The sequence below is a fragment of the Rhinatrema bivittatum genome, chromosome 2 (genome assembly GCF_901001135.1).
Source record: "Rhinatrema bivittatum chromosome 2, aRhiBiv1.1, whole genome shotgun sequence".
Classification (NCBI taxonomy): Eukaryota; Metazoa; Chordata; class Amphibia; order Gymnophiona; family Rhinatrematidae; genus Rhinatrema; species Rhinatrema bivittatum.
In genome coordinates this window covers 694,482,585-694,507,009 of record NC_042616.1, presented here as the reverse complement: position 1 = coordinate 694,507,009, position 24,425 = coordinate 694,482,585, and the positions used below count along the sequence as shown (strand labels likewise).

At 41.7% G+C, this 24,425-nt stretch overlaps 1 protein-coding gene across 2 annotated transcripts in view; it reads left to right on the top strand.

Moving 5' to 3' along the window:
• MMP16 (matrix metallopeptidase 16) overlaps nt 1–24,425 on the top strand; it is a 940,897-nt gene that overhangs the window by 436,092 nt on the left and 480,380 nt on the right. For both annotated transcript variants that reach the window (XM_029591617.1, XM_029591618.1), the window contains one exon: nt 7,339–7,643. In XM_029591617.1, coding sequence (XP_029447477.1) covers nt 7,339–7,643 — 305 coding nt within the window. The remainder of the gene's footprint in view (nt 1–7,338; nt 7,644–24,425) is intronic.

The window sequence follows — 24,425 nt, the reverse complement described above, 5'->3', positions numbered from 1 at the left end:
CCCGGAGGGGTCCATCTGGACTTCTTTGAGATCACTGAGTTATCTATAATGGACGGGGAATCAGCAAAGAAAAGTTTCAATTTTAGAATCCGAAAGAATCTGTAAAGATGAACCTGTAAATCAAATGGGTCGCACCGAGTCGTAGGTACAAAAGACAAACCCTTCTGTAAAGTTCTCTTTTCCACATCAGACAAATTACGAGTGGATAAATTGAATACAGTCTCAGGACTTACTGCCAAGCATCCGGAAGACGTGATGGAGGACGAGGTGTTCGAGTCGTTTTCTGTCCCGACTGATTTGTACCTGTGCGGGACCGTGTAACGCGCGTTTCCCTGGGGGGCTGACCGGAATCTAAAAAAGAAGCCGCTATTGAAGAGTACCATGAGGAGGCCGCCCAATTGTATCAGGCATTAATTCCTTGCTGGAGCCATTATCGCAGTTTATTGATATTTTTCTAAAACCATTTGTGTCCCAGATCCGGTCGTATGTTAAAGATACTGCACATTTGATCACGAAACTATCTAATTCCACTGTTCCTGCGGGGGGTTTCTTCTTTGTAACTCTCGCTGTCATCTCACTATATTCAAACATTCCTCAGCCAGAAGCATTACAACTGATTGAAAATATTTTGAATCAACGACCGGCCCCACAGCGGCTGTCTACTTCATTTTTGTTACAATTGGCTACTTTAGCTTTGACTAAAAATTTCTTTATGTTTGACCATAAGTACTATCAACAAATTAAAGGGACGGCCATGGGGGCCACTATGGCCCCCTCACTGGCCTGTCTCTACATGGACGACTACGAAACCTCCCTGGTTTACCCCTCTGATTGGTTCTCTCATGTGGCCCTTTGGCTACGGTACATTGATGACATTCTGCTCATCTGGACAGGGACAGACATTCAATTTTTTGTCTTCTTTGACTGGTTAAATTCCCTCAACCCACACATACAATTTAACTTCTGCATCCACGCTTCACAAATTGCGTTTCTTGATGTCATTATCTCTGTAGAACAGGATCAATACATTACTACACTGTTTAGGAAGGAAACTGACAGGAACACGCTTTTGGCATACTCCAGCTGTCATCCGAAACCTCTGAGAGACAACATTCCTACGGGACAATTTTTAAGATTAAAACGTTTGTGCTCTTCTAGGAGTGATTTTTTGAATCAATCCCAGTTGTTGTCTCAGCGGTTTTTGGACAGGGGGTATCCCATACGGGTGGTCAAAAAAGCTTTTAAGAGGGCTTTATATACTGACCGTGACTGGTTGTTCCTCCCCTCATCAGACAACGAAGGTCAATGCTTTAATTGTATTTTGCCTTTCTCTATTGCTAGTAAAGCAATTGCAGCTATGATCCGGAGACATTGGGAGAATCTATCCCTTTCATCGCTTTTTCAGGGACCATTGCGGTTCACATTTCGGAGAGGCAACAATCTCCGGGATCAGTTAGTTCACGCAAATTTTAATAGACAAATGAGGGAGAGTGGAACTGGCCAGCATGGTCCTTGTGGGCATTGCTCAGTATGTAGTCACACCACCCTGTCAAATTCCTTTATTCATCCTGACACTGGATTTTTTCACCAACTTCGAAACAGGTCGGATTGCACTACGAGGGGCGTGGTTTATGTCATCCAGTGCCCCTGCCCTTTACTGTACGTGGGTAAGACATCTAGGATGGTTAAGACCCGAATCATAGAACACTGCTCGAACATCCGTCTACTCAGGATGGACGAACCTCTAGTCACACATTGGGTTCAACATCATCACACCATTGCTGATCTACAATTTTCAATTTTAGAGGTGGTGGTACCCCCGTTTCGGGGAGGGGACTATTCTGAAATCCTGGGTAGACGTGAACAAAAGTGGATCTTTAAATTATCTACTGTCCATCCAAAAGGTCTTAATAAAGACATTGAATGGTTTTTGTTTTGTTGACACTTCTGTGGGGGAGGAGTTTAGTTGCGAGTCTCTCGCGGTATTTTCTGTCTTTGGCGCCAAAACTGCCTCTTTAAATTGTTCACTTGGTGTACGAGCCGGTGCGCTCCACGATGAATATATAAGGTATGCTTTTGTTTTTGAAATCCTGTATAAGCTTAACAGCCCTGTCTATAAGGTCCATCATTTATTGTTCTTTATACCATAGATAATATTAACCGTGGGTCCCTCCCGATGCAGCTACCGCGAAACACGGACCGTGTCGGGGGACTGTTTACTTGCATGTTTGAAGATCTATGGAGTTGCCAGGCATGATTGTTTAAAAACATTATTTCAATAAAAAATTGACTATAAGTTTGCCGATGGACTTGGTTACCTGTTTCTTGCACGCTGGGATTTTTTGGTAATTGAAATCTCCCATTATTATTGCACTGCCAAATTGGTTTGCTTCCGTGATTTCTCTTAGTATTTCATCATCTGTCTGACCATTTGGTCCTGGTGGACGGTAGTATACTCCTATCACTATACTCTTACCCAGCACACATGGGATTTCTACCCATATAGATTCTACTGAGCATTTAGTTTCTTGTATGATCTTTATCCTGTTGGACTCTATACCCTCCCAGACATAAAGTGCCACACCCCTACCAAGTTGATCCTCCCTATCATTGTGATATAATTTGTACCCTGATATAGCACTGTCCCATTGGTTATCCTCCTTCCACCAAGTCTCTGTGATGCCAATTATGTCAATCTCATCATTTGCTGCTAATCACTCTAACTCCCCCGTCTTTCTTCTTAGACTTCTGGCATTGGCATACAGACATTTTAAAGTGTGGTTTTTGCTTGTTTTAACAACCTGCTTTTCAGTTGTTTGGGATAATTCGGAACTCATTAGTTTTGGTGATTTTTTACATATAGGCATATGAGCTATGTTTTGCATTTAATGGAACCTCTCTATTGGGATGCCCTAACTCTCCTGTTTCATTAGTATCCTTCAAGGATACATTTCTCCGAACCATTCACTGCTGAGTGACTGTTGGCTTTCCCCCTTGTTCTAGTTTAAAAGCTGCTCTATCACCTTTTTGAAAGTTAGTGCCAGCAGCTTGGTTCCACTCTGGTTAAGGTGGAGCCCATCCTTTCGGAAAAGTCTCCCCTTTCCCCAAATGTTTCCCCAGTTCCTTACAAAGCTGAATCCCTCTTCCCTGCACCATCGTCTCATCCACGCATTGAAACTCTGGAGCTCTGCCTGCCTCTGGGGACCTGCACATGGAACAGGAAGCATTTCAGAGAATGCCACCCTGGAGGTTCTGGATTTCAGCTTCCTACCTAAAATCCTAAATTTGGCTTCCAGAACCTCTCTCCCACATTTTCCTATGTCGTTGGTGCCCACATGTACCACGACAACCGGCTCCTCTCCAGCACTGTCTATAATCCTATCTAGGTGACACATGAGGTCTGCCACCTTCGCACCAGGCAGGCAAGTCACCAGGTGGTCTTCACGTCCACCAGCCACCCTGCTATCTACATTTCTAATAATCGAATCACCAACTATGATGGCCTGCCTAACCCTTCCCTCCTGGGCAGTAGCCCTAGGAGATTTGTCCTCAGTGCGAGAGGGCAATACATCACCTGGAGAGCAGGTCCTTGCTACATGATTACTTCCTGCTACACCAGGGTGATGTTCTCCTATTGGGAGACCTTTCTGATCCAAGGCAGCACTGGGGCTGCCAGAATTCATCATAATTTATCCAGGCTCATTCTTCATATTCTCTGTAGGTCTCCAAAATGATGTCGGTGTAACTGAGCATTGGGACACATTGTGAGGGGCTTGTCCTATGTAACAACACTTGACATTCTAAGGAATGATTGCATCCAGTTTATTATGTTTCCTGGCCTTTGTGTCATTGCTTGGCAGAGCATCGTCACTCTTGTCCTTCCTCTTGTCGCATGGTCTCCACTTTACATCCATAAACCTGAAGATGTCTATATATCTCTATTTCTCTATCTTCTTGTGCAGCGCTTTAGGCATGCTTTCTTGTAACTGAGATAAATTCATCAGCGCCGGAGGGCCTCTTGTCGCCTTCTCGCACCCCATACCCAGCCCCGTAGAATCATCCTTCTCCAAACTCTCGGATTCGGAAGAAGTACTATGACTACTGGAACTGTTTCTGTGCTTCCGCATTCCCTTCCTCTTTTTCCTTATTGCTTGCGCCACCTCCGCCCCCACCCCCGGATGGCTGTGAAGAGGAATCCACACCCCCAGACAACTCACCCCTTGCTTGCTTTTGGCTCTGGTTGGCTCCCCTGTTGTAAGCTGCATGTCCGCTTGACCTTCGTCCTGAGCTGTGGTGGTGGTGAGACTCTCACTGCATTGCGCTTCTAATTCTGGAGGTTGATTGGTCATTCCTTCACCACCAACATCCTGGGCTGGTATCATGCCACTAACATTCACCACTGAGACACCAATTGGTCTCTCCCGAGCTTGCTGAGCAGCGTGCCCATCCTCTGGCCCTGGCCAATACTCCCAGGGGTATGGAGGTCACTGAGCCCACCCAGGGTAGCCCACTGTGAGCCAATGCGGCATCACATGTAACCATGGGGATACATGTTCCAATTGTTAGGCGGGAACCATGGCCCATAAGGCCAGGCACTAAGAGGCCCTACGCCAGAGGGAAAGCTACCGCATTAAGAAAGGCCCCGCTGTGAAAAGGGCCATCTTGGGGATAAATGAGGCTGAGGAAAATTTGGCACGTATTTGCTTGTTCTCTTGACTGTGGGCCCTGAAAATTGCTCAGACTCCACACTCTAATGTCCAGCCAGGAAAAAACAGTCACATTCATGAGGATGTCTTGGCCAGCTCGACTCGACATGCTGGTGAGTCTGCAGGGAAGCAGTCTCCTGCTGATTAAAAACAGGCTGTGTAGGATCAGCGGAGGGTCCCAACTCTCCTTGTGGCTGTGGCTATACATGCCCTTGCGGGATCGCTACATCCAGCGCGACATGTGGCTCTCGTGGGTTATGAATCTCAAGCAGCATTGTTCCTTCCTGTTTCTCCCTTCTTAACATTGGATGGTCTATTTCGGGCCACCCTGGTCCCTTCTGAACCTTGCCCTTCCCCCTTTTTTGCATACTCTGGGTACGGTCCCTTCGCTGCTCCCCCGGATCTGGTCTGCCGACCACGCTCCATGTGGTACCACTGATGCGAGGTTCTCAGTTATAACTTTCCTGCTTGCTGGAACCTCCCTAAATGTTTCAAACCAGTGACCAAAAGGGTAAAGTTTCTCAATACTTCACAGCTCAACCTGGTGAGTCACTGCAAGACCTTGGCTACTCATGAACAATCACTCTGCTCCAGCCCTCTCCTCCTCATGGATCAAAGATAGTTGACTGTTCCTCAGGCAGCAGAGCTCTTTTTCTTTCTTCTTTTCTTTTTTTTAAATATTATTTGGATCAAAGGACGACGATTGGGAGAGCCGGCCGATGCCTTGCCTGCCCAGCGCCTGACAGAATCGGCCACGTGTAAAAAATCTGCCTTTTTTTTTTTTTTTTTGCTGCTGCTGCTTCTGACATGATTGCATGAAAGAGGCTGACCCCGGGCTGTGCTGTGCCCTATAAACTGGTGCCGATGTCATCAGGAGCGGCTGGGGAGCAGAAACTGGGAAGAGATGATGAATTTGAAAAGAATAAAAGGTCTGAGGGACCCGCCCCTCCCCCGACGTCATCGCTCACGGAACTGATCCGTTAAAAGCGCCAAGCCAGCAGGCGCCGCGCGCCGTGCGTCGCGCGCCAAAGGGGCATTCCCCTTTGTGCACCCCTTTGTGCATCCCCTAGTTTTAAATATTCCCCTTGTTATCTTTTATCCCTTGTTAACAATTTCTTCTTTATAATTGTTTTACATTTCTGACAAAGGTAATGTATGCTCTTTAGTATAATTTGTTGATTATTCTATGTAACGCTCACAGGCGAAGTTATGTTTTATTGTAAACCGGTGTGATTTGTATTTTATATAGGAATGTCGGTATATAAAAGTTAAAAATAAATAAATAAATAGATGTAACCGCCGAGACCCTGTTGCAAAGACACTGGTCTCGGGCTGCACCCTTTAAATGGGCTCCGACGTCATCAAGAGCGGCCGGGCAGCCAGCCAGTCTCGATAACATCCCCAATAGAGCCAGCCGCATGGCAGGAGCCATGGCTCGGCCCCAGGTCACCTGTGGGCTCCAAGCATTTGGCACAGGCCCATCATTTAACCCTCCAAGAATTATTTTTAGTTTTTTTTTCAATATTGTCTCAAGATTTAGCACTTCTTACAGCACGTTCTTCTGTCAACAATCCCGTTGGAATGCCTAAAAGACTGAGAGCTCAATCAGATGTTCCTTTACATTTCTGCTACTTCTTAGTAGCCAGTCTAAAGATTAAGTGCTATAATGACATATTCATTTACCCTTCCACTAGTTCAGATGCATTTAATCCACTGTGTTAATTGCTTCTGGAATAACTAATCCAATCCTCTTTAGTGTGAACATTTATTCCTGAATTAATGTGGAATTCACTCTTAAGATTTCACTAGTGTAAACACAAGCATATGTAAGACTGGAGTGTATTCATTAGAGCTGAATATAAAATTAGCATAAGTAAAAAAAATACATAAATAAAATAAGTATAAATATTGCATTAATTATGTTGATCCTGAAATCAAGGGACTATATGTCTTAATTATTGTTTTATATCATTAATACTGCTAAAGTTATTTTTCTACTTCAGTCTGGATTCCTGCAAGTAAATAGCACATATTTTTTTCCATCAGAGATTTATTTCTATGTGATCAGCCAGATTTAACAAAGGGAAATATCTACTTAGATAACCAAAGAGTATCTCACACTCTTAAGTTATTACAAGACACAGAAACAACAATAAGCATGTTTATAACTTTTCCTTTGCCTAATTAAAAATAAGTTGGTGGTATTTTTAGTGTTAATTGCTGTCGGTAAAGTAATTAACATTTCATTTAAACTAGCAAAATAAGGTTCCCTTTGATCAGAATTGCATTCAGAATTTTGGAGATGCTGGGTTGTAATTGGTGTAGAAGATTAACATGATTCCTACCAGTGATAATTTCTATCACCCTACTGTTTAATATTTTAGAGAACAGAAATTTATCTTTAAATGTCTTACAATAAAAAGATTGCACTGGTGAAACTCAATGAGCTGAACGTTAATGAGGTCTAGCATAAAAGGATAGTAATTTCTTTCCTGTTTAAAAAAAAAAGGATAGGTTCTAACTAAGGGCTTGGCCTTTTATCAGCATGGGTAATGCTAATTTCTCCTGCAAGCACATTAGAATGACTTTGGGTTATCATCACTGATTACTCTGTTTTTCTTTTTTATTTCAGCATTAAGAATGTCACTCCAAAAGTGGGCGATGTAGAAACTCGTAAAGCCATTCGCCGTGCCTTCGACGTGTGGCAGAACGTAACCCCTCTGATGTTTGAAGAAGTTCCTTACAGTGAATTAGAAAATGGAAAAAAGGACGTGGATATAACAATTATTTTTGCTTCTGGTTTTCATGGAGACAGTTCTCCCTTTGATGGGGAGGGTGGATTTTTGGCACATGCCTACTTCCCTGGGCCTGGAATAGGGGGAGATACTCATTTTGACTCTGATGAGCCATGGACCTTAGGAAATCCTAACCATGATGGTAAGAGACACTTTATCCTATTGCGTCTGCTTAAACTGATTATTAATGTCATTTACAAGATTAGTGTGTTGGATTCTCTCATTTTTTATACTTTGACATTTAGATTAACCCTTGTTTTATTTCTCATTAATAAAATAAATAGCAAATAAGGGTGGGTGAAAGGCTTCACCTGGGATGGGGGGGGGGGGGGGAGAAACAGAAGGGCCTCCTTTTGCCCAAGGGGCTTTCTTGTCCAAAAGGGGTTTCTCCTTTAGGGTGGGAGGTAGGAGGCAAGGAGGGAGTGCTGGTGTGGAGGATACCTAGAGCTTTCTTCTTGGGTGGGGAGGATGAAGGGAGACTCTCGCTCTTAGAACTTTTTTCTCCAAGGGAGCAAACGAGAAGGGTTCCAGGGACTGATGCATCTTCTCTGAAGGACTTTTTTCATTGGTAGTAGTAGGAGGTCTGGGGATTGTTATTGCCTGCACTGAGCCTTGTGTGAGCCTCTGCAGTCTAATGCAGAAACTGAATTGCATTTCGGGCAGGTGTAAAGTATTTACATTACTGATGGGTTAACACAAATTGTATTGCCTATGCCTAATGTGAATTAAAACCACTACAATTACTACAAAATGCCTCAGCAAGACTTCTATTAGGGACCAGGAAATTTGACCACATCATCCCCTTGCTGATCGCTTTGCACTGGCTGCCAGTACAATCCAGAATCCATTACAAAGTACTTACAGTAATTTTTAACATCATCAACAATAGAAACCCCTGCTTACTAGGTGTGAGTTTCCACCCATACACTAAGGGGGTTATTTTCCAAGCTACATTTTGGGCTTTTTGCATGTGTTAAGGTGTTTTTCACATGCGAAAAGCACCATAAAGCATGGTGTGATTCAAATTTAGAAAAGGGGTGGGATTTCTGGCCAAGTGGGCTAGCTTTGCAAATTCATAGCACACAGTTTTAATGTAGCAAACAACTACACCTTTTTCAGTTGTGTTAAGCTGTGCAATATGGTACATATTTTAAAAGCCCTGTGCGCCGGCTCTCCTATGTTGCATAGGCCGCGAAAGTCCCGAGGCTTTGCTTGGGGGGCGTGTCGGGGTGTGTGTGTGTCGGGAGCGGTGCGGCATTCGGTGGGGGCATTCCGGGGGCGGGGCTGTGGGCATGGTGCTGGCCCGTGGGCGTTCAGGGGGCATGGCCGAGGCCTCCGAACCAGCCCTCGGGCCGGGGAATGGTGCACCGGCAGTCTGTCGGTGCGCGTAAGTTACGCCTACCTCAGGCAGGCGTAACTTTCCTAACAAAGGTGGGGGGGATTTAGTTAGGGCTGGGGGGTGGGTTAGGTAGGGGAAGGGAGGGGAAGTAAAATTGTTCCTTCCGAGACCGCTCCGATTTCGGAGCGGCGGCAGGCTGTTCGGCTCGTTGCACAATTGTGCACCCCCCTGCGTGTGCCGGGTTGTGCGAACAAATCTACGCCCACACATAACTTTAAAAAAGTACCCCTATGGCTTTATCACACTTTATGATGTTTTTGCATATAGCATTTTGAGAGAGAGAGAGAGAGAGAGAGAGAGAGAGAGAGACTAGCTATAAGGCCCTCATAGTAGTTAGGTATTTATGCCTCTATAGGAGGCCCACCTAGTTATTCGAGGTGAGGTTTAGTTATTAGTGTAAGGGTTAGGGGCCACTTTATTTATTTATTTATTATTTATTTATTTAAATTCTTTTAATATACCGATGCTCAAGACCAGGTCTTATTGTACCGGTTTACAATAAACTAGGGGGAACCAGTTAACAATGAAAGCAAAAAGTTACATTATAACAGGGAAAGTAGAACTAGGCTTGTTAGAAAAAAGGATAGGATAAACAATTTCTAACTGGACAGAAGAGGGCATATAAGCAGGAGAAAGTGCTTCTAAGGTAGGAATTATATACAAAGTGCAGCATTTGAATTATATATAAATTTACATTGTGTATACGATTAAGCACGTTTTATCAAAGAGCAATACGGCGAGCAAGCAGTTCCTTTGAGTTGCGGAAAGGGACGCAACCGAGGGGTATGTGATTGTGTGGGTGACCCAGAGGCTTCTTCAAGGGTATGCTTGGGCGAACAGCCAAGTTTTTAATTTTTTTCTGAAAGTGATATGGCAATGTTCCTGGCGGAGATCTGGCAGGAGAGAGTTCCAGAGATGCGGCCCAGCAGTTGATAGTGCTCGTTTTTCAATAGTGTTGTGCAGAATGGATTTTTTTGGGGGAACCTGGAGGGAGTCTCTGTATGCAGCTCTGGTGGGTCTTACAGAGGAGTGTGGTTTGAGGGGTATGGTAAGTTGGAGCGAGGATTCCTGAAATAAGGTTTTGTGGATAATAGTAAGAATCTTGAAGAGAATTCTGTAGCGAATGGGTAGCCAATGAAGGATTTTTAGAATCGGGGTGATGTGGTCCATGTGGCGGGAGTTTGAGAGGATCCTGGCTGCATCGTTTTGCAGCATTTGAAGAGGTTTGGTGGAAGAGGCCGGGAGACCAAGCAACAGCGCATTACAATAATCAATCTTTGAGAATAGTATGGCTTGAAGGACCGAAAGGTAGTCGTGGAAGTGTAGGAGAGGTCTTAACTGTTTTAATACCTGTAGTTTGTAAAAGCCTTCTCTGGTGGTGTTGTTGATGAATTTTTTAAAGTTCATTCTAGAGTCAAGGAAGGCCCCGAGGTCTCTCACTTGATTTACTAGAGGTGTGTTAGTATTGATGGCTAGCGGGTTATTATCATTAGGGGAAATGACTAGCAGTTCGGTCTTGGACGTATTGAGAACGAGGCAGAGACTAGTGATAAGGAGGTTGATGGCGTGGAGGCAGCTATTCCAGTGGTTTAGAGTGTCGGAGACAGGTTCTTTGATGGGGATAAGGATCTGCACGTCGTCCGCATAGATGAAGTATGTGAGGTTGAGATTATTAAGGAGTTGGCATAGGGGGAGAAGATATATGTTGAATAGGGTCGGTGGGAGCAAGGAACCCTGGGGAACTCCTTGTTTGGCAGCTACAGGGTGAGACTCTTTGTTGATTATTTTTACTTTATAGTATCTGTCGCTTAGAAAGGATTTTAACCAGAGAAGTGCCGCACTTTGACATTCAGAGAAGTACAAACTGAACAGTGCAATCTTGTGAAGATTTGATGTCCTTCGGAGTAAGAAAGCTCAACCAAAGATGAGATTTGTACAATGTTCTCTCAACCTAGCTTGATGGACTCTCTACCTGGGTAACATCAAGCTAGGTTTTAGATCTTGTGTTTTCTTATAATATGAATGTTGCTTTTGTAAACCGTTGTGATCTTCTTTTGGAACGACGGTATATTAAAAATATAAATACATTTCATTAACGATATTTTAATATTAATGAGCTGTTTTTCTTGCATTTTCATGCAACCACAAGTCCTCATAAACTCTGCAATAACATTAATGCACTTTAGTATATTAGTATACTGATAAATCTGAAAGACAATCCCTTCTTTATTTTACTAATTCTTATTTTCCTCTAAGAAAATGTATGTAGGCAGAAATTTAAGGTTTTCTTTCCTTATATGCAAACTTACAGGACAGTCCTCATTTTCCTTTCTTTCTAATGGCAAAATGCAATTCAAGTTGGAGCTTGAAAAGTATTTAAAATGAACATCTCAATAGGGAGAAATGTGACTGAGTCATGATTCAGTTCACTTCAAATGCCTTTGAAATGGGAAAGAGAATACATTTTAAGTTCATGAGAGAGAAAGTTAAAGGAGTATTAAAATGAAAATGGAATGCATTTAAGTCATTTTAGAGAAAGTTAAAAGAGCTACATTTTATCACTAATGAACAAATAGGAGGTAGGAAATGAAAACAGGCTTTCCTTTTTTATAGGGGAGAAAAAATATATCTTTGGTAAATAAACAATATATTTTATTTTTTGTCTACAAACCTATTATTGATAATGAAGCTTCCAATATTGTTTTCATATACAAAAGATTAAAATATGGTTGCTGAGTTTGGCAACCAACAGATTACTTTTATTCACAGTAGTAAATATAAGATCATAAGAATATAAGAAATTGCCATACTGGGTCAGTCCAAGGGTCCATCAAGCCCAGCATCCTGTTTCCAACAGTGGCCAATCCAGACTACAAGTACCTGACAAGTACCCAAACACCAAGAAGATCCCATGCTACTCATGCCAGCAATAGCAGTGGTTGTTCCCTAACTCAACTTGATTATTAGCAGTTAATGGCTTTTCCTCCAAGAACTTATCCAAACCTTTATTAAGGCCAGCTACTTTAAGTGCATTAACCACATCTGCTGGCATCAAATTCTAGAGCTTAATTGTGCTTTGAGTGAAAAAGAATTTTCTCTGGTTAGTTTTAAATTACTACTTGATAACTTCATGGCGTGCCCCCCCCCCCCCCCCCCCCCAAGTCCTTCTGTTATCCAAAAGAGTAAATAACCAATTCACATCTACTTGTTCAAGACCTCTCATTATTTAAAAGACCTCTATCATATCCCCCCCTCAGCTGTCTCTTCTCCAAGCTGAACAGCCCTAACCTCTTTAGTCTTTCCTCATAGGGGAGCTGTTCCATCTCCTTTATCATTTTGGTCGCCCTTTTCTAGACCTTCTCCATCGCAACTATATCATTTTTGAGATTCAGTGAACACAAGTGTAGACAGTACTCGAGGTGCGGTATCACTATGGAGTGATACAGAGGTATTATGACATTTTCCGTTTTATTCACCATTCCCTTCCTAATAATTCCTAACATTCTGTTTGCTTTTTTTGACCGCTGCAGCACACTAAGATGACAATTTTAAAGTATTAACCACTTTGATGCCTAGATCTTCTTCCTGGGTGGTAGCTCCTAACATGGAACCTAACATAGTGTAACTACAGCATGGGTTGATTATTTCTTTTTTTCAATTTTTTCTTTATTGAATTTTCATGTAAAACTTTTAAACAAAAATATCAAAGAAGTAATACAGATGTAGTCAACTTACTACATATAATATACTTCCATAATCATACACATCTCTATTACATATCCCATAATGTTGGGGGAGCTAACTTATACAAACATTATACAAATAATCAAAAACTGTTAGGAGAGAGAGAAAATTATTTCTATTGGCCGTCTATATTATTTCCTCCTATTGTATCTTTATCTAACATAAAAGTCTCCAATTGTAAAGGATCAACAAAACTATATTTCTTCCCTCTAAAAGTAACGGAACAGACACATGGATATTTAAGGAAAAAAGTTGCCCCTAAGAACATAAGAAATTGCCATGCTAGGTCAGACCAAGGGTCCATCAAGCCCAGCATCCTGTTTCCAACAGAGGCCAAACCAGGCCTCAAGAACCTGGCAATCACCCAAACACTAAGAAGATCCCATGCTACTGATGCAATTAATAGCAGTGGCTATTCCCTAAGTAAATTGAATATTAGCCATTAATGGACTTCTCCTCCAAGAACTTATCCAAACCTTTTTTGAACCCAGCTACACTAACTGCACTAACCACATCCTCTGGCAACAAATTCCAGAGCTTTATTGTGCGTTGAGTGAAAAATAATTTTCTCCGATTAGTCTTAAATGTGCTACTTGCTAACTTCATGGAATGCTCTCACGTCCTTCTATTATTTGAAAGTGTAAATAACTGAGTCACATCTACTCGTTCAAGACCTTTCATGATCTTAAAGACCTCTAGCATATCCCCCCTCAGCCGTCTCTTCTCCAAGCTGAACAGCCCTAACCTTTTCAGCCTTTCCTCATAGGGGAGCTGTTCCATCCCCTTTATCATTTTGGTTGCCCTTCTCTGTACCTTTTCCATCACAACTATATCTTTTTTGAGATGCGGCGACCATAATTGTACACAGTATTCAAGGTGCGGTCTCACCATGGAGCGATATAGAGGCATTATTACATTTTCTGTTTTATTAATAATAATAATAATAATAATAATAATAATAATAATTTATTCCTAATAATCCCTAACATTCTGTTTGCTTTTTTGACTGCTGCAGCACACTGAGCCTACGATTTTAAGGTATTATCCACTATGATGCCTAGAACTTTTTCCTGGGTGGTAGCTCCTAATTTGGAACCTAACATCGTGTAACTACAGCAAGGGTTGTTTTTCCCTATTTGCAACGCCTTGCACTTGTCCACATTAAATTTCATCTGCCACTGGGTGCCCAATCATCCAGTCTTGCAAGGTCCTCCTGTAATGTATCACAGTCCGCTTGTGAATTAACTACTCTGAATAATTTTGTATCATCCGCAAATTTAATAACCTCACTCTTCGTATTCCTTTCCAAATCATTTATATATATATATATATTGAAAAGCACCGGTCCAAGTACAGATCCCTGAGGCACTCCACTGTTTACCCTTTTCAACTGAGAAAATTGACCATTTAATGCTACTGTCTGTTTCCTGTTTTTTAACCAGTTTGTAATTCACAAATGGACATTGCCTCCTATCTCATGACTGTTTAGTTTTCGTAGAAGCCTCTCATGAGGGACTTTGTCAAACGTCTTCCCAAAATCCAAATACACTACATCTACCAGTTCACTTTTATCCACATGTTTATTAACCACTTCAAAAAAACGAAGCAGATTTGTTAGGTAAGACTTCCTTTGGGTAAATCCATGTTGACTGTGCTCCATTAAACCATTTCTTTCTATATGCTCTACGATTTTGATCTTGAGAATAGTTTCCACTATTTTTCCCAGCACTGAAGTCAGGCTCACTGGTCTATAGTTACTTGGATCACCCCTGGAGCCTTTTTTAAATATTGGAGTTGTATTGGCCACCCTCCAGTCTTCTGGTACAATGGATGATTTTAATGAAAGGTTACAAATTGTAACTAATAGATCAGAAATTTCATTTTTTAGTTCCTTCAGTACCCTAGGATGCATACCATCTGGTCCAGGAGATTTGTTACTCTTTAGTTTGTCAATCTGGCCTACTACATCTTCCAGGTTCACAGTGATTTCATTTAGTTCATCTGACTCATCACTCCTGAAAACCATCTCCGGAACTGGTATCTCCCCAATATCCTCATTAGTAAACACGGAAGCAAATAATTCATTTAGTCTTTCTGCAATGTCCTTATCTTCCCTAAGAGCACCTTTAACCCCTTGGTCATCTAAATGATCCAACCAACTCCATCACAGGTTTCTTGCTTCGCATATATTTTAAAAAGTTTTTATTTTGAGTTTTTGCCTCTATGGCCAACTTCATTTCAAATTCTGTCTTTGCCTGTCTTATCAATGTTTTACTCTTAACTTGACAATGCTTCTGTTTTATTCTATTTTCTTCAGATGTATCCTTCTTCCAGTTTTTGAAGGATGTTTTTTTGGCTAAAATAGCCTCTTTCACCTTTTAACCATGACAGTAATCGTTTTACCTTCTTTCCACCTTTCTTTATGTGTGGAAATCATATGGACTGCACCTCTAGGATTGTATTTTTAAACAATGTCCAAGCCTGTTGAACACTTTTAACCTTTGCAGCTCCACCTTTCAGTTTTTTTCTATTTTCCTCATTTTTTCAAAGTTTCCCTTTTGAAAGTTTAGTGTTGGCACTGCAGATTTACTATTGTCCCCCTTTCAGTTATTAGTTTAAATTTGATCATGTTATGATCACTGTTGCCAAGTGGCCCCACCACTGTTACCTCTCTCACCAAATCCTGCATTCCACTAAGAATTAAATCTAAAATAACTCCCTCTCTTGTTGGTTCCTGAACCAATTGCTCCATGAAGCAGTAATTTATTACATCCAGGAACTTTATGTCTCTAGCAAGTCGTGATGTTACATTTACCAAGTCAGTATTGGGGTAATTGAAATCTTCCATTATTATTGCACTGCCAAATTGGTTTGCTTCCCTGATTTCTCTTATTTATTATTTATTTATTTCGGATTTTTATATACCGACATTCTCAATACAAGTATCGAATCAGGTCGGTTTACATATAACAAAACTTTCGCACAAAAGGCATTTCATCATCTGTCTGACCATTTTGTCCAGGTAGTATACTCCTATCGCTATACTCTTACCTAACACACATGAGATTTCTACCCATATAGATTCTACTGAACATTTAGTCTCTTGTATGATGTTTATCCTGTTGGACTCTATACCCTCCTGGACATAAAGTGCCACACCCCCACCAAGTTGATCCTCCCTATCATTGCGATATAATTTGTACCTTGATATAGCACTGTCCCATTGGTTATCCTCCTTCCACCAAGTCTCTGTGATGCCAATTATGTCAATCTCATCATTTGCTGCTATACACTCTAACTCTCCCATCTTACTTCTTAGACTTCTGGCATTGGCATACAGACATTTCAAAGTGTGTTTGCTTTTATTGGAACCCTCTCTTTTGAGATGCCCTAACTCTCCTGTTTCATTAGTATCCTCCAAAGATACATTCCTCCAAACCTTGTTCTAGTTTAAAAGCTGTTCGATCTCTTTTTTAAAAGTTAGTGCCAGCAACCTGGTTCTACTCTGGTTAAGGTGGAGTCCATCCTTTCAGAAAAGTCTCCCTCTTCCCTATATGGTTCCCCAGTTCCCTACAAAATTGAATCCTTCATCCCTGCTCCATCATCTCATCTATGCATTGAGACTACGGAGCTCTGCCTGCCTCTGGGAATCTGCAAGTGGAACAGGGAGCTTTCCAGAGCATGCCACCCTAGAGGTTCTGGATTTCAGCTTTCTACCTAAAATCCTAAATTTGGCTTCTAGAACCTCTCTCCCACATTTTCCTATGTCACTGGTGCCCATATGTACCTTGACAGCCGTCTCCTCCCCAGCATTGTCTATAATCCTATATAGGTGATGTGTGAGGTCCACTACCTTCACACCAGGCAGGCAAGTTTCTATTTTTGATGTAGCCATCCATTCAAATTTTCTTAAATATCACTACAAAGTTCCAAAAATAGGTTAGGTACAGTATATAATTTGAGGTACAGTATATAATTTTATTTAATTTTGTGGATCTCATTTCTAGAAAATGTCTGATCTTCCTAAATATAACAAGATATTTAACTTGCATTCTTTGTTTCTCAGACAGCAATAGATATTTGTGCTGGCTTAGGGAATATTTGTCTCTCTCTAATGAAGATGTATTCCTCTGCATTCATTTTAGAACACATCTGAATTTTATAGGCATTGAAACTATAGTTAGATTAATATGCTAGCAAATTATAGAAAGAGCTGGTTAGCTACAGGGGAGTGGAATTAATGTGGCTCATTCACATGCAAGTGTGTAGGTTCCTTTATCTGAGTGGAAGGGGTGTTCCAACATATGGCGAACTCCCGTAGATAATAGGGATGTGTATTTGTTTGAAATGGATAGGGAAAATATAATGAAACTGCCCATTTTTGTTTCATTTATGGTCTCCAAAATGAATGGAGGGTTCCTACAAATGAAACAAATAAGTTTTGTCCCATTTGTTTGCTTCCCATTTATTTATATGGCCCATAGAAGTCTATGGCTGTGTACAGCTGAAAGAAGTAACAATTGGTAACTATAGCAACTGGTTCTTGCTGTGAGATCTCATGCCCTTGTCAGAGCCAAGGAAAAGTTGGCAAGGAGACTAACCAGAGCACAAATAAAGGTATTGCATCTTTTTAACTAGCCTATAGCCTCTATCTGGATCAAGTAATGCTTACGTCCTCTTACTGTAAAATCTGAGCATATCCAAAAAAATCTCTATTTCCTCTCTTGCTCTTGGCAGAGAAGGCCATGCTATTAGAAGTTCTTACAGAATTTTTTAAAAGTTTACAAGCTTTGGGATTTGGCACTGGTAAAGGGCTTTTTCCCCTTTTGTCTGTGCTGCAGTGGTCTCACACATTCACTACACTGCTGCTGATTTTGATTTTTTTCTTCACTGGGGGAGGGTCACAGTAGGAGACAGTGTGGAGATTGCAGTTGCATTAGTGCTAGTGATTGTTTTGTTTCTGTCTGGACACCATTAATGTGAGCACAGCACACTCAGAGACTGAAGAGAAGAGTCTTACCAGGCTGCCAGTCTTTTTTTGTCTGTTACAGGCCAATGCAGTATAGTGCACTCAGCCAAGTACACAGCTTTACACTCGATTGGACATACATTGTGTTGGTGCGTCCATAACTCTGATGCAATATGGGTGTTAGTGCATACAGAGCATGCCCAAACCAGCGCAAAGCTAATTGCACTCATCACATGTAAAGTACATGTAGATGAGGCTATTAACTAATTCCCACAATTCAAAAAATGTCCCATGCACATTGCAACGCAGCAAATTTTACGCCAGCCCAGGTCTGACTTAAAGGTCTGCCATACTCAATGGCTCATTGGAGAAAACAAAAAATCCTATTCTGTGATTCCTAGGGGTGTACATTTGTTTCCTACGTATTTGTAATCTGCAACATATAGGGTCTTATTCGTTGTATTCGTGGGGAAGCGAAATGTATCGCAATTCTCCACGAATACAACAAATCTTCGCCAAATTATTCGTCCATCTAAAGGAGCTAATTTAAACAACCCCAATCCTCCTGACCTCCCCAAGACTTACCAAAACTCCCTGGTGGTCCAGCAGGGGGTCCAGGAGCCATCTCCTGTACTCACACCCTTGGCTGCCAGTATTCAAAATGGCACCAATAGCCTTTGACCTACTATGTCACAGGGGCTACCGGTGCCATTGGTCAGCCCCTGTCACATGGTAGGAGCAATGGATGGCTGGGCCGGCAGCGCATGCATGTTATAAAATCGGGAGTAGATTTGTTCGCGCCGGGTTGCGCGAACAAATCTACTCCCGCGCGCATCTTTTAAAATCTACCCTCATATTTTTTAAATACATATCTTGGGTCTTCATGTGATTTTTCTGTATCTTGTTAGTGATATCAAACCATAATGTCTGATAATCACTAGTGTTTAAATGGGCACATTCCTGGACATTAGAGACATTATTCTCATTTTTGAGTACTAGATTGAGCATCACATCCGCCCATGTGGGTTCCATTACCATTTGTTTGAGCAGAGCCCTTTGAAAGGCATCCACTATCTCTCTACTTCTAGGAGATTCCACAAAAGGGATACTGAATGCACAACACAGTTTCCTTCTTCCCCACATTTGAATGTCTTTGATTAGATCTCTGTCCAGTTCTTCTGTCTGACTTGGAAACCTATAGACCACACTGATGTAAACATAAGCACCATACTCTTTTTTTCAGGACAGCACATAATGCATCTTCCCTACCCCACATCCCTTGCATTTTAGTTGCTTGGATATATTTTTGTTTACATAAGGAAACAATGAGAGGACTGAAAATGGGCAGTATTAGCTCTTTATGTAAACAAAAATATATCCAAGCAACTAAAATGCAAGGGATGTGGGGTAGAGATGTGAATCAGAACTGGAATTGGTTCGGTTCCGGTTCCGATTCAAATCGTGCATTTCTTTTCGTCCGGCCCGATCATTTTGTTTTTTATCAGCTGTGCCTGATCCAATAAACAAAAAACCCACCCAGACCCTTTAAAACCGCTCCCTTAGCCTCCACCACCCTCCCGACCCCCCGAAAAACGTTTTAAAATTACCTGGTGGTCCAGTGGGCCCCAGGAGTGATCTCCCGCTCTCGGGCCGTCGGCTGCCACTAATAAAAATGGCGCTGATGGCCCTTTGCCCTTACCATGTGACAGGGTAACAATGCCATTGGCTGGCCCCTGTCACATGGTAGGAGCACTGGATGGCTGGCGGCATTTTTGGGAAGCTAAGTGGTCGATTTTTAAGGGTCAGGGTGGGTTTTTTTTTTATCGGCTCGAGCGCAGCCGATAAACAAAATCCCAATCAGGCCGGATGATAAAAATTTTAAGATTTGAATCGGAACCGGAACCGATCAGATTCCAGTTCCGATTCACATCTCTAAAGGATACTATTTCTAGCAAGGTCTTAAAACATTTTTTTTTGGGGGGGCTGGAGGGTGGTGGAGGCTAAGGGAGCAGTTTTAAAGGGTCGGGGTGGGTTTTTAGGTTGTGTCCTAACTCCCGTTATTGTGCACTAACCCGATTAATGATTTTTTCATGATAAATCGGTGGAATTTCTATTGTATCGCACTCTTTAACGATTAATGACGATTTAAAAAATTTCAGATGATATTTTAAATTGTCAAAAAACGATTCACATCCCTAATGTGGGGTAGGGAAGATATATTTTTAAAGATGGCGCCGGCCATCCAGTGCTCCTACCATGTGACAGGGGCTGGCCAATGGCATGGATACCCTGTCACATGGTAAGGGCAAAGGGCCATCGGCGCCATTTTTATTAGTGCACTCGATGGCCTGAGAGTGGGAGATCGCTCCCTGCGCCCCCACTGGACCACCAGGTAATTTTAAAATGCTTTTGGGGAGGTTGGGAGGGTGGGGGAAGCTAAGGGGTTGATTTTTAAGGGTCAGGGTGGGTTTTTTGTTTATCGGCTCGAGCGCAGCTGATAAACAAAAACCCAATCGGGCCGGACGATAAAAATTTTAAGATTTGAATCGGGAACGGAACCGATCAGATTCCGGTTCCGATTCACATCTCTAAAGGAGGTCTGTAGATGGATGATAATATTAATATTTGAGTCTGTACTTTCTTCTATATTTGTATTGACTATCTGGTTTGCATTTCTACTGGTGAAGTATCCTAGAAGGCATTTAACTGTTTTATCCCCATCAAAGTAATTTCCCAAATTAGTTCCTCTTATGATCAAGTCTCCCAGCAGAAGTATCTTCCTTTTATGACCTTTGATAAAGAGTTTCTGGGTACATTGGGGGACTATGTCCCCTTTGCACATCACCTAATTTTCCATTGCTGGAGTTTCTTCATTATCTAATGCAGAAAAGGTATTATGTAAGGTTAATGGTGTGGAGAGTGGGTGCCTCATCATCACAGGTCTTATTCTGCCAGAGCCTATTTTAATCAATTTATTCCTAGATTTCTGAAACCTGGATGTTTGACATCTCTGTGGGAGTGGGGGTTAATACACAGCATACTGCAACATGTCTTGTTCTACCAGAGCCCATTGTTAACCATTTTATCTTGGGTTTCTGAATCCTCTGTGGGAGAAGAAAGAGATACTTGATAGTGCAAGGAAGGGGGGAGGTTAATTAAAACCTGGACAATCTATCTCTCAAATGAGTTAGCTCCTTTTTCACTGCAGACAGCTGAAGGCAAATTGACAATCTTTGATTCTCCAAATGATAGGTCTTTGGATGTAAACACTATTGTTATATTGAATGAAATACATTTTGTTAATAATGACTAATATCTTAAAATCCTATAATTAAGATAAGGTAAAATTTAGGTTCTAGCAAAAGATTTTAACAAAAATTTAAAATAAAAAGGAAAGTATTAAAAACAAGCCAGTAAAGATTTAAAAGTAGAATCTGAAAGCCAAATTTTACAAGCAATATGACAGTTTAAGTTTCTATTATCTGAGTTGAAAGTAACAATGTAATGGGAAATGATGTAATTCAATATAATTAGGTAGGAGTCCAGAGAAGACTATATAAGAAAAGTAGGTAGAGGGGGAGGAAGGGAGGAAAATAAACAGTTGATATTACTTGCAGGAGAAAAACTTTTAAATGGCTCTGATTTAAATGTAGCATGCCACTTCCTAATACAGAAACATCCAAAAGTTACACTTCAGTGCCTGAAAAATATAGTTTCTAGCCAAACACTTTAGCTACTTTTTTCACTATTATTTTGTTTTTAAACTAATCTCTACACAAAGCACATAGCCACTGGTCAATTGGCGCACATTTATCCTCAGATTTCTGCGAACAAATGCATAATTAGAACTGATACTCACTGGTCAAATGCTATAGTTTGCCACACCCCTAAGAACCTCAGAAAAATAGCACAGACTCAGCCACTAGTCAATTGAAGCACACTTATCCTCAGAGGTCTGCAAACAAATTTGTAAAAATCCACCTAATTTGAAAAGTACTTTTTTACTACCAGAATGGCAGGATAAGAAGGCAGCGCAATGCAGAAAAAATTGAAATTTGGAGAACATGTGCCACCACTGCCTGTTCCTCTGTCTCTTGTTTTGGAGCATAGGGAAAAGGTAAGAGAGCCATTCCAGATTGGCATTATCAGGGTATGGGTAACAGAAGTTCAACACCCAATTCCAGCAGCACAGTCCTCTTTGGTTTCTGCTTCTGAGTCAGTGAAGGTAATATTCTCACCAACTGTTTTTGAAGAAGAATCTTGTCTGGGATTCTCTGGATGAGAAGATATATATTTTTTACTTTTTATATGTCATTTTTTAAAAATTTTCAAGCAAACACTTGTTCCAGAAATAGAAGCAAAAAAATGTTAACACTGAAATTGCAAAAAGAAATAATTACAAGCACTTTATAGAAACTACAATCTTGGGAGACTCAATGTAATATCCAAGGATTTTATTAAAGAAAAAGGAAAAAAAAACAGGAAATAACATGAATACAACAACACTTTACTTTCTAATGGAGGATAGCCCTACCTACTCAAACCCGTAATTACTTTTTCATAGAATGTAAGAAAGATCAGAATTGTGAGGGTTGAAAGAAAAGATATTTAACACTGTTCAAAACAATAATACATTTACAAGGAAAACAGAATAAACCTAGCACCAAGAGTTATGGCTTCTTGATTCATCCAGAGAATCTTTTTCTTATGATCCGGAATAGACTTGGAAACATCTGGGAATATCTATCCTCTGTCTGCCTGAGGAGGAGTTGGCGCTACCTGCAAGAGGGGAACCCCATAGGTCCCTACCATCGGGAGGCAAGGCCAAGCAGATGCATGGGCCAGCTGGAGCTTCACGAATACCAACCCCATTCCCCTCGGGTTGAGCCTTTGGGTGCGTGGGGCCGGCTGGTCTTAGGTGGGCCCACGTGAAGACTGTAGAATCACATCCAGAAGAATCGCCGAAAGTCAGTTCAAGGTCAGAATCCAGAGAGTCGCTGATAAATAAATAATTTTTATCAATATATTATATACGATATGTTCCTTGTAAACCGCCTCCCCGGCGATAGTTATCTCTGTTAAATGTGAACCGGAGTGATATGTATTGTATACAGGAACTTCCGGTATATAAAAACAAAAAATAAATAAATAAATAAATAACCAGCTCAGGGTCGGAAGCCAGAGAGTCCCCAATAGCCAGTCCAGTCAGAAGCCAGGGAATCACCAAGAGCCAGTCTGAGGTCAAGAGCCAGAAGATCCATCCGTGGGAGCCATGAGAAGGGAACAGGAGCAGGAACAGGACTCCGGAAGGCAGGAACAGGACTCGGAGGCAGGAACAGGACTCGGAAGCATCCAAGAAGCACCGAAAACTCCACCAAGGTGAAGCAGACTCGTTGCCATGTTGAGGAACATGAAGAGGAGGCTCCTATAAGTAGTTCTAGGCTCCTGACATCATCCAGGGGGCTGAGCTGCATCAATCGGTGCTGGCCCTTTAAGAGAGCTTAGGGGGCGTGGCCATGCATCTAGCAGGAGTCCTGCCTGAAGTGAGCTGCTGAGAGTGTTGGCCTGCAGCCTGGTGCCGCAAAGAGGGGGTTGGGAGTCGTCCCTCCCGCAGCGGAGTGTGGCACTGATTCGGTGGCAGGAGCCACGAGAGAGGAGGAGGCCAGAGGCTTGCAGCGGGGGCATTTCCCCGCCACCGTGCGGATCCCAATGGCAGTCCTAGTACCCAAAGAGGAGGTGAGAGGAGCCGGCTGTGGCCACCCGTGGCCGGGGTGTCTAACACCTCAATTAATGCAGTAATATTGACAATATCATTCCTCGCAAGTCTCTTCTCATTTAATATTGTTGAAAATGAATTCATTCTCTTCTCAGATGGTAAAAATGACCTTCTATGGACAGGAGGGACAGTTTCAGCAGGGGCTTAAAAAGTTCACAGAGAGAGTTTTTAAAAGTCTCCAGGGGAGAGCTAGTCAAACATTTGGAGAAATTCAACACTCTGACATTTAAGTGTCTGGCCTGATTCTCAAAATTCTCTACCTTCTGAGAAATAGCAGTATTGGCCTGCTGGATAGCTTCTACTTATTCTAAACATTGCTGAAAGGAGTGAATTTCATCTCTCTGAATATTTAAAGAGTCATTGATTGATTGATTGATTGATTGACTGATTTGATTGATTTATGGCACTTGTTTTCCACAACTTCCAAAAATTTTTATCAATATAGATTAAAACAAACATCATTGGACTTCATATCAATTAAGATCTCCACAGTCACTGATACCAAGGCACTCACTCAAGCAGTACCAAAATGTCCAAAAGGGATTCCAGGATTATAATGGCAGTCTTACCCTGAGTGGATCTTAAGGGACAGTCACTCATCACTTTCAAAGCAGCATCAGCTGCAGAGGTGGCATCACCACCATCTTGATATTCCTTGCATTTTAATAGAACTGGCTTTACTTCCTCTGATCAAACCTCAACACCAGCTGTAATACTTCCAGGTAAGAGACTCCTCCAGTTAGTGCACCAGGTTATAACACTAATTTCTTCCAAAACAACCTGGCTGATGGCTGAGAAGGGGCCAAGAATCAGAAGATATTGAAGGGCTAGTAGCCAAAGAGAATTTGTGCAGTTTAGTCATTATCATCTTAGCCTCCATTAAGGTGGTAGGAGAGAGATGATGCTGACAGTGTTGACATCAACCCCCAGGAAGAGCAGGCAGCATAGGTAGAGCGTGTGAGTAATGCATCTGGAATTTTTCCTCAGGGTCCACTCTCTACTTCAATTCCAGTGCCAACATCTGCCCCCAAGATTG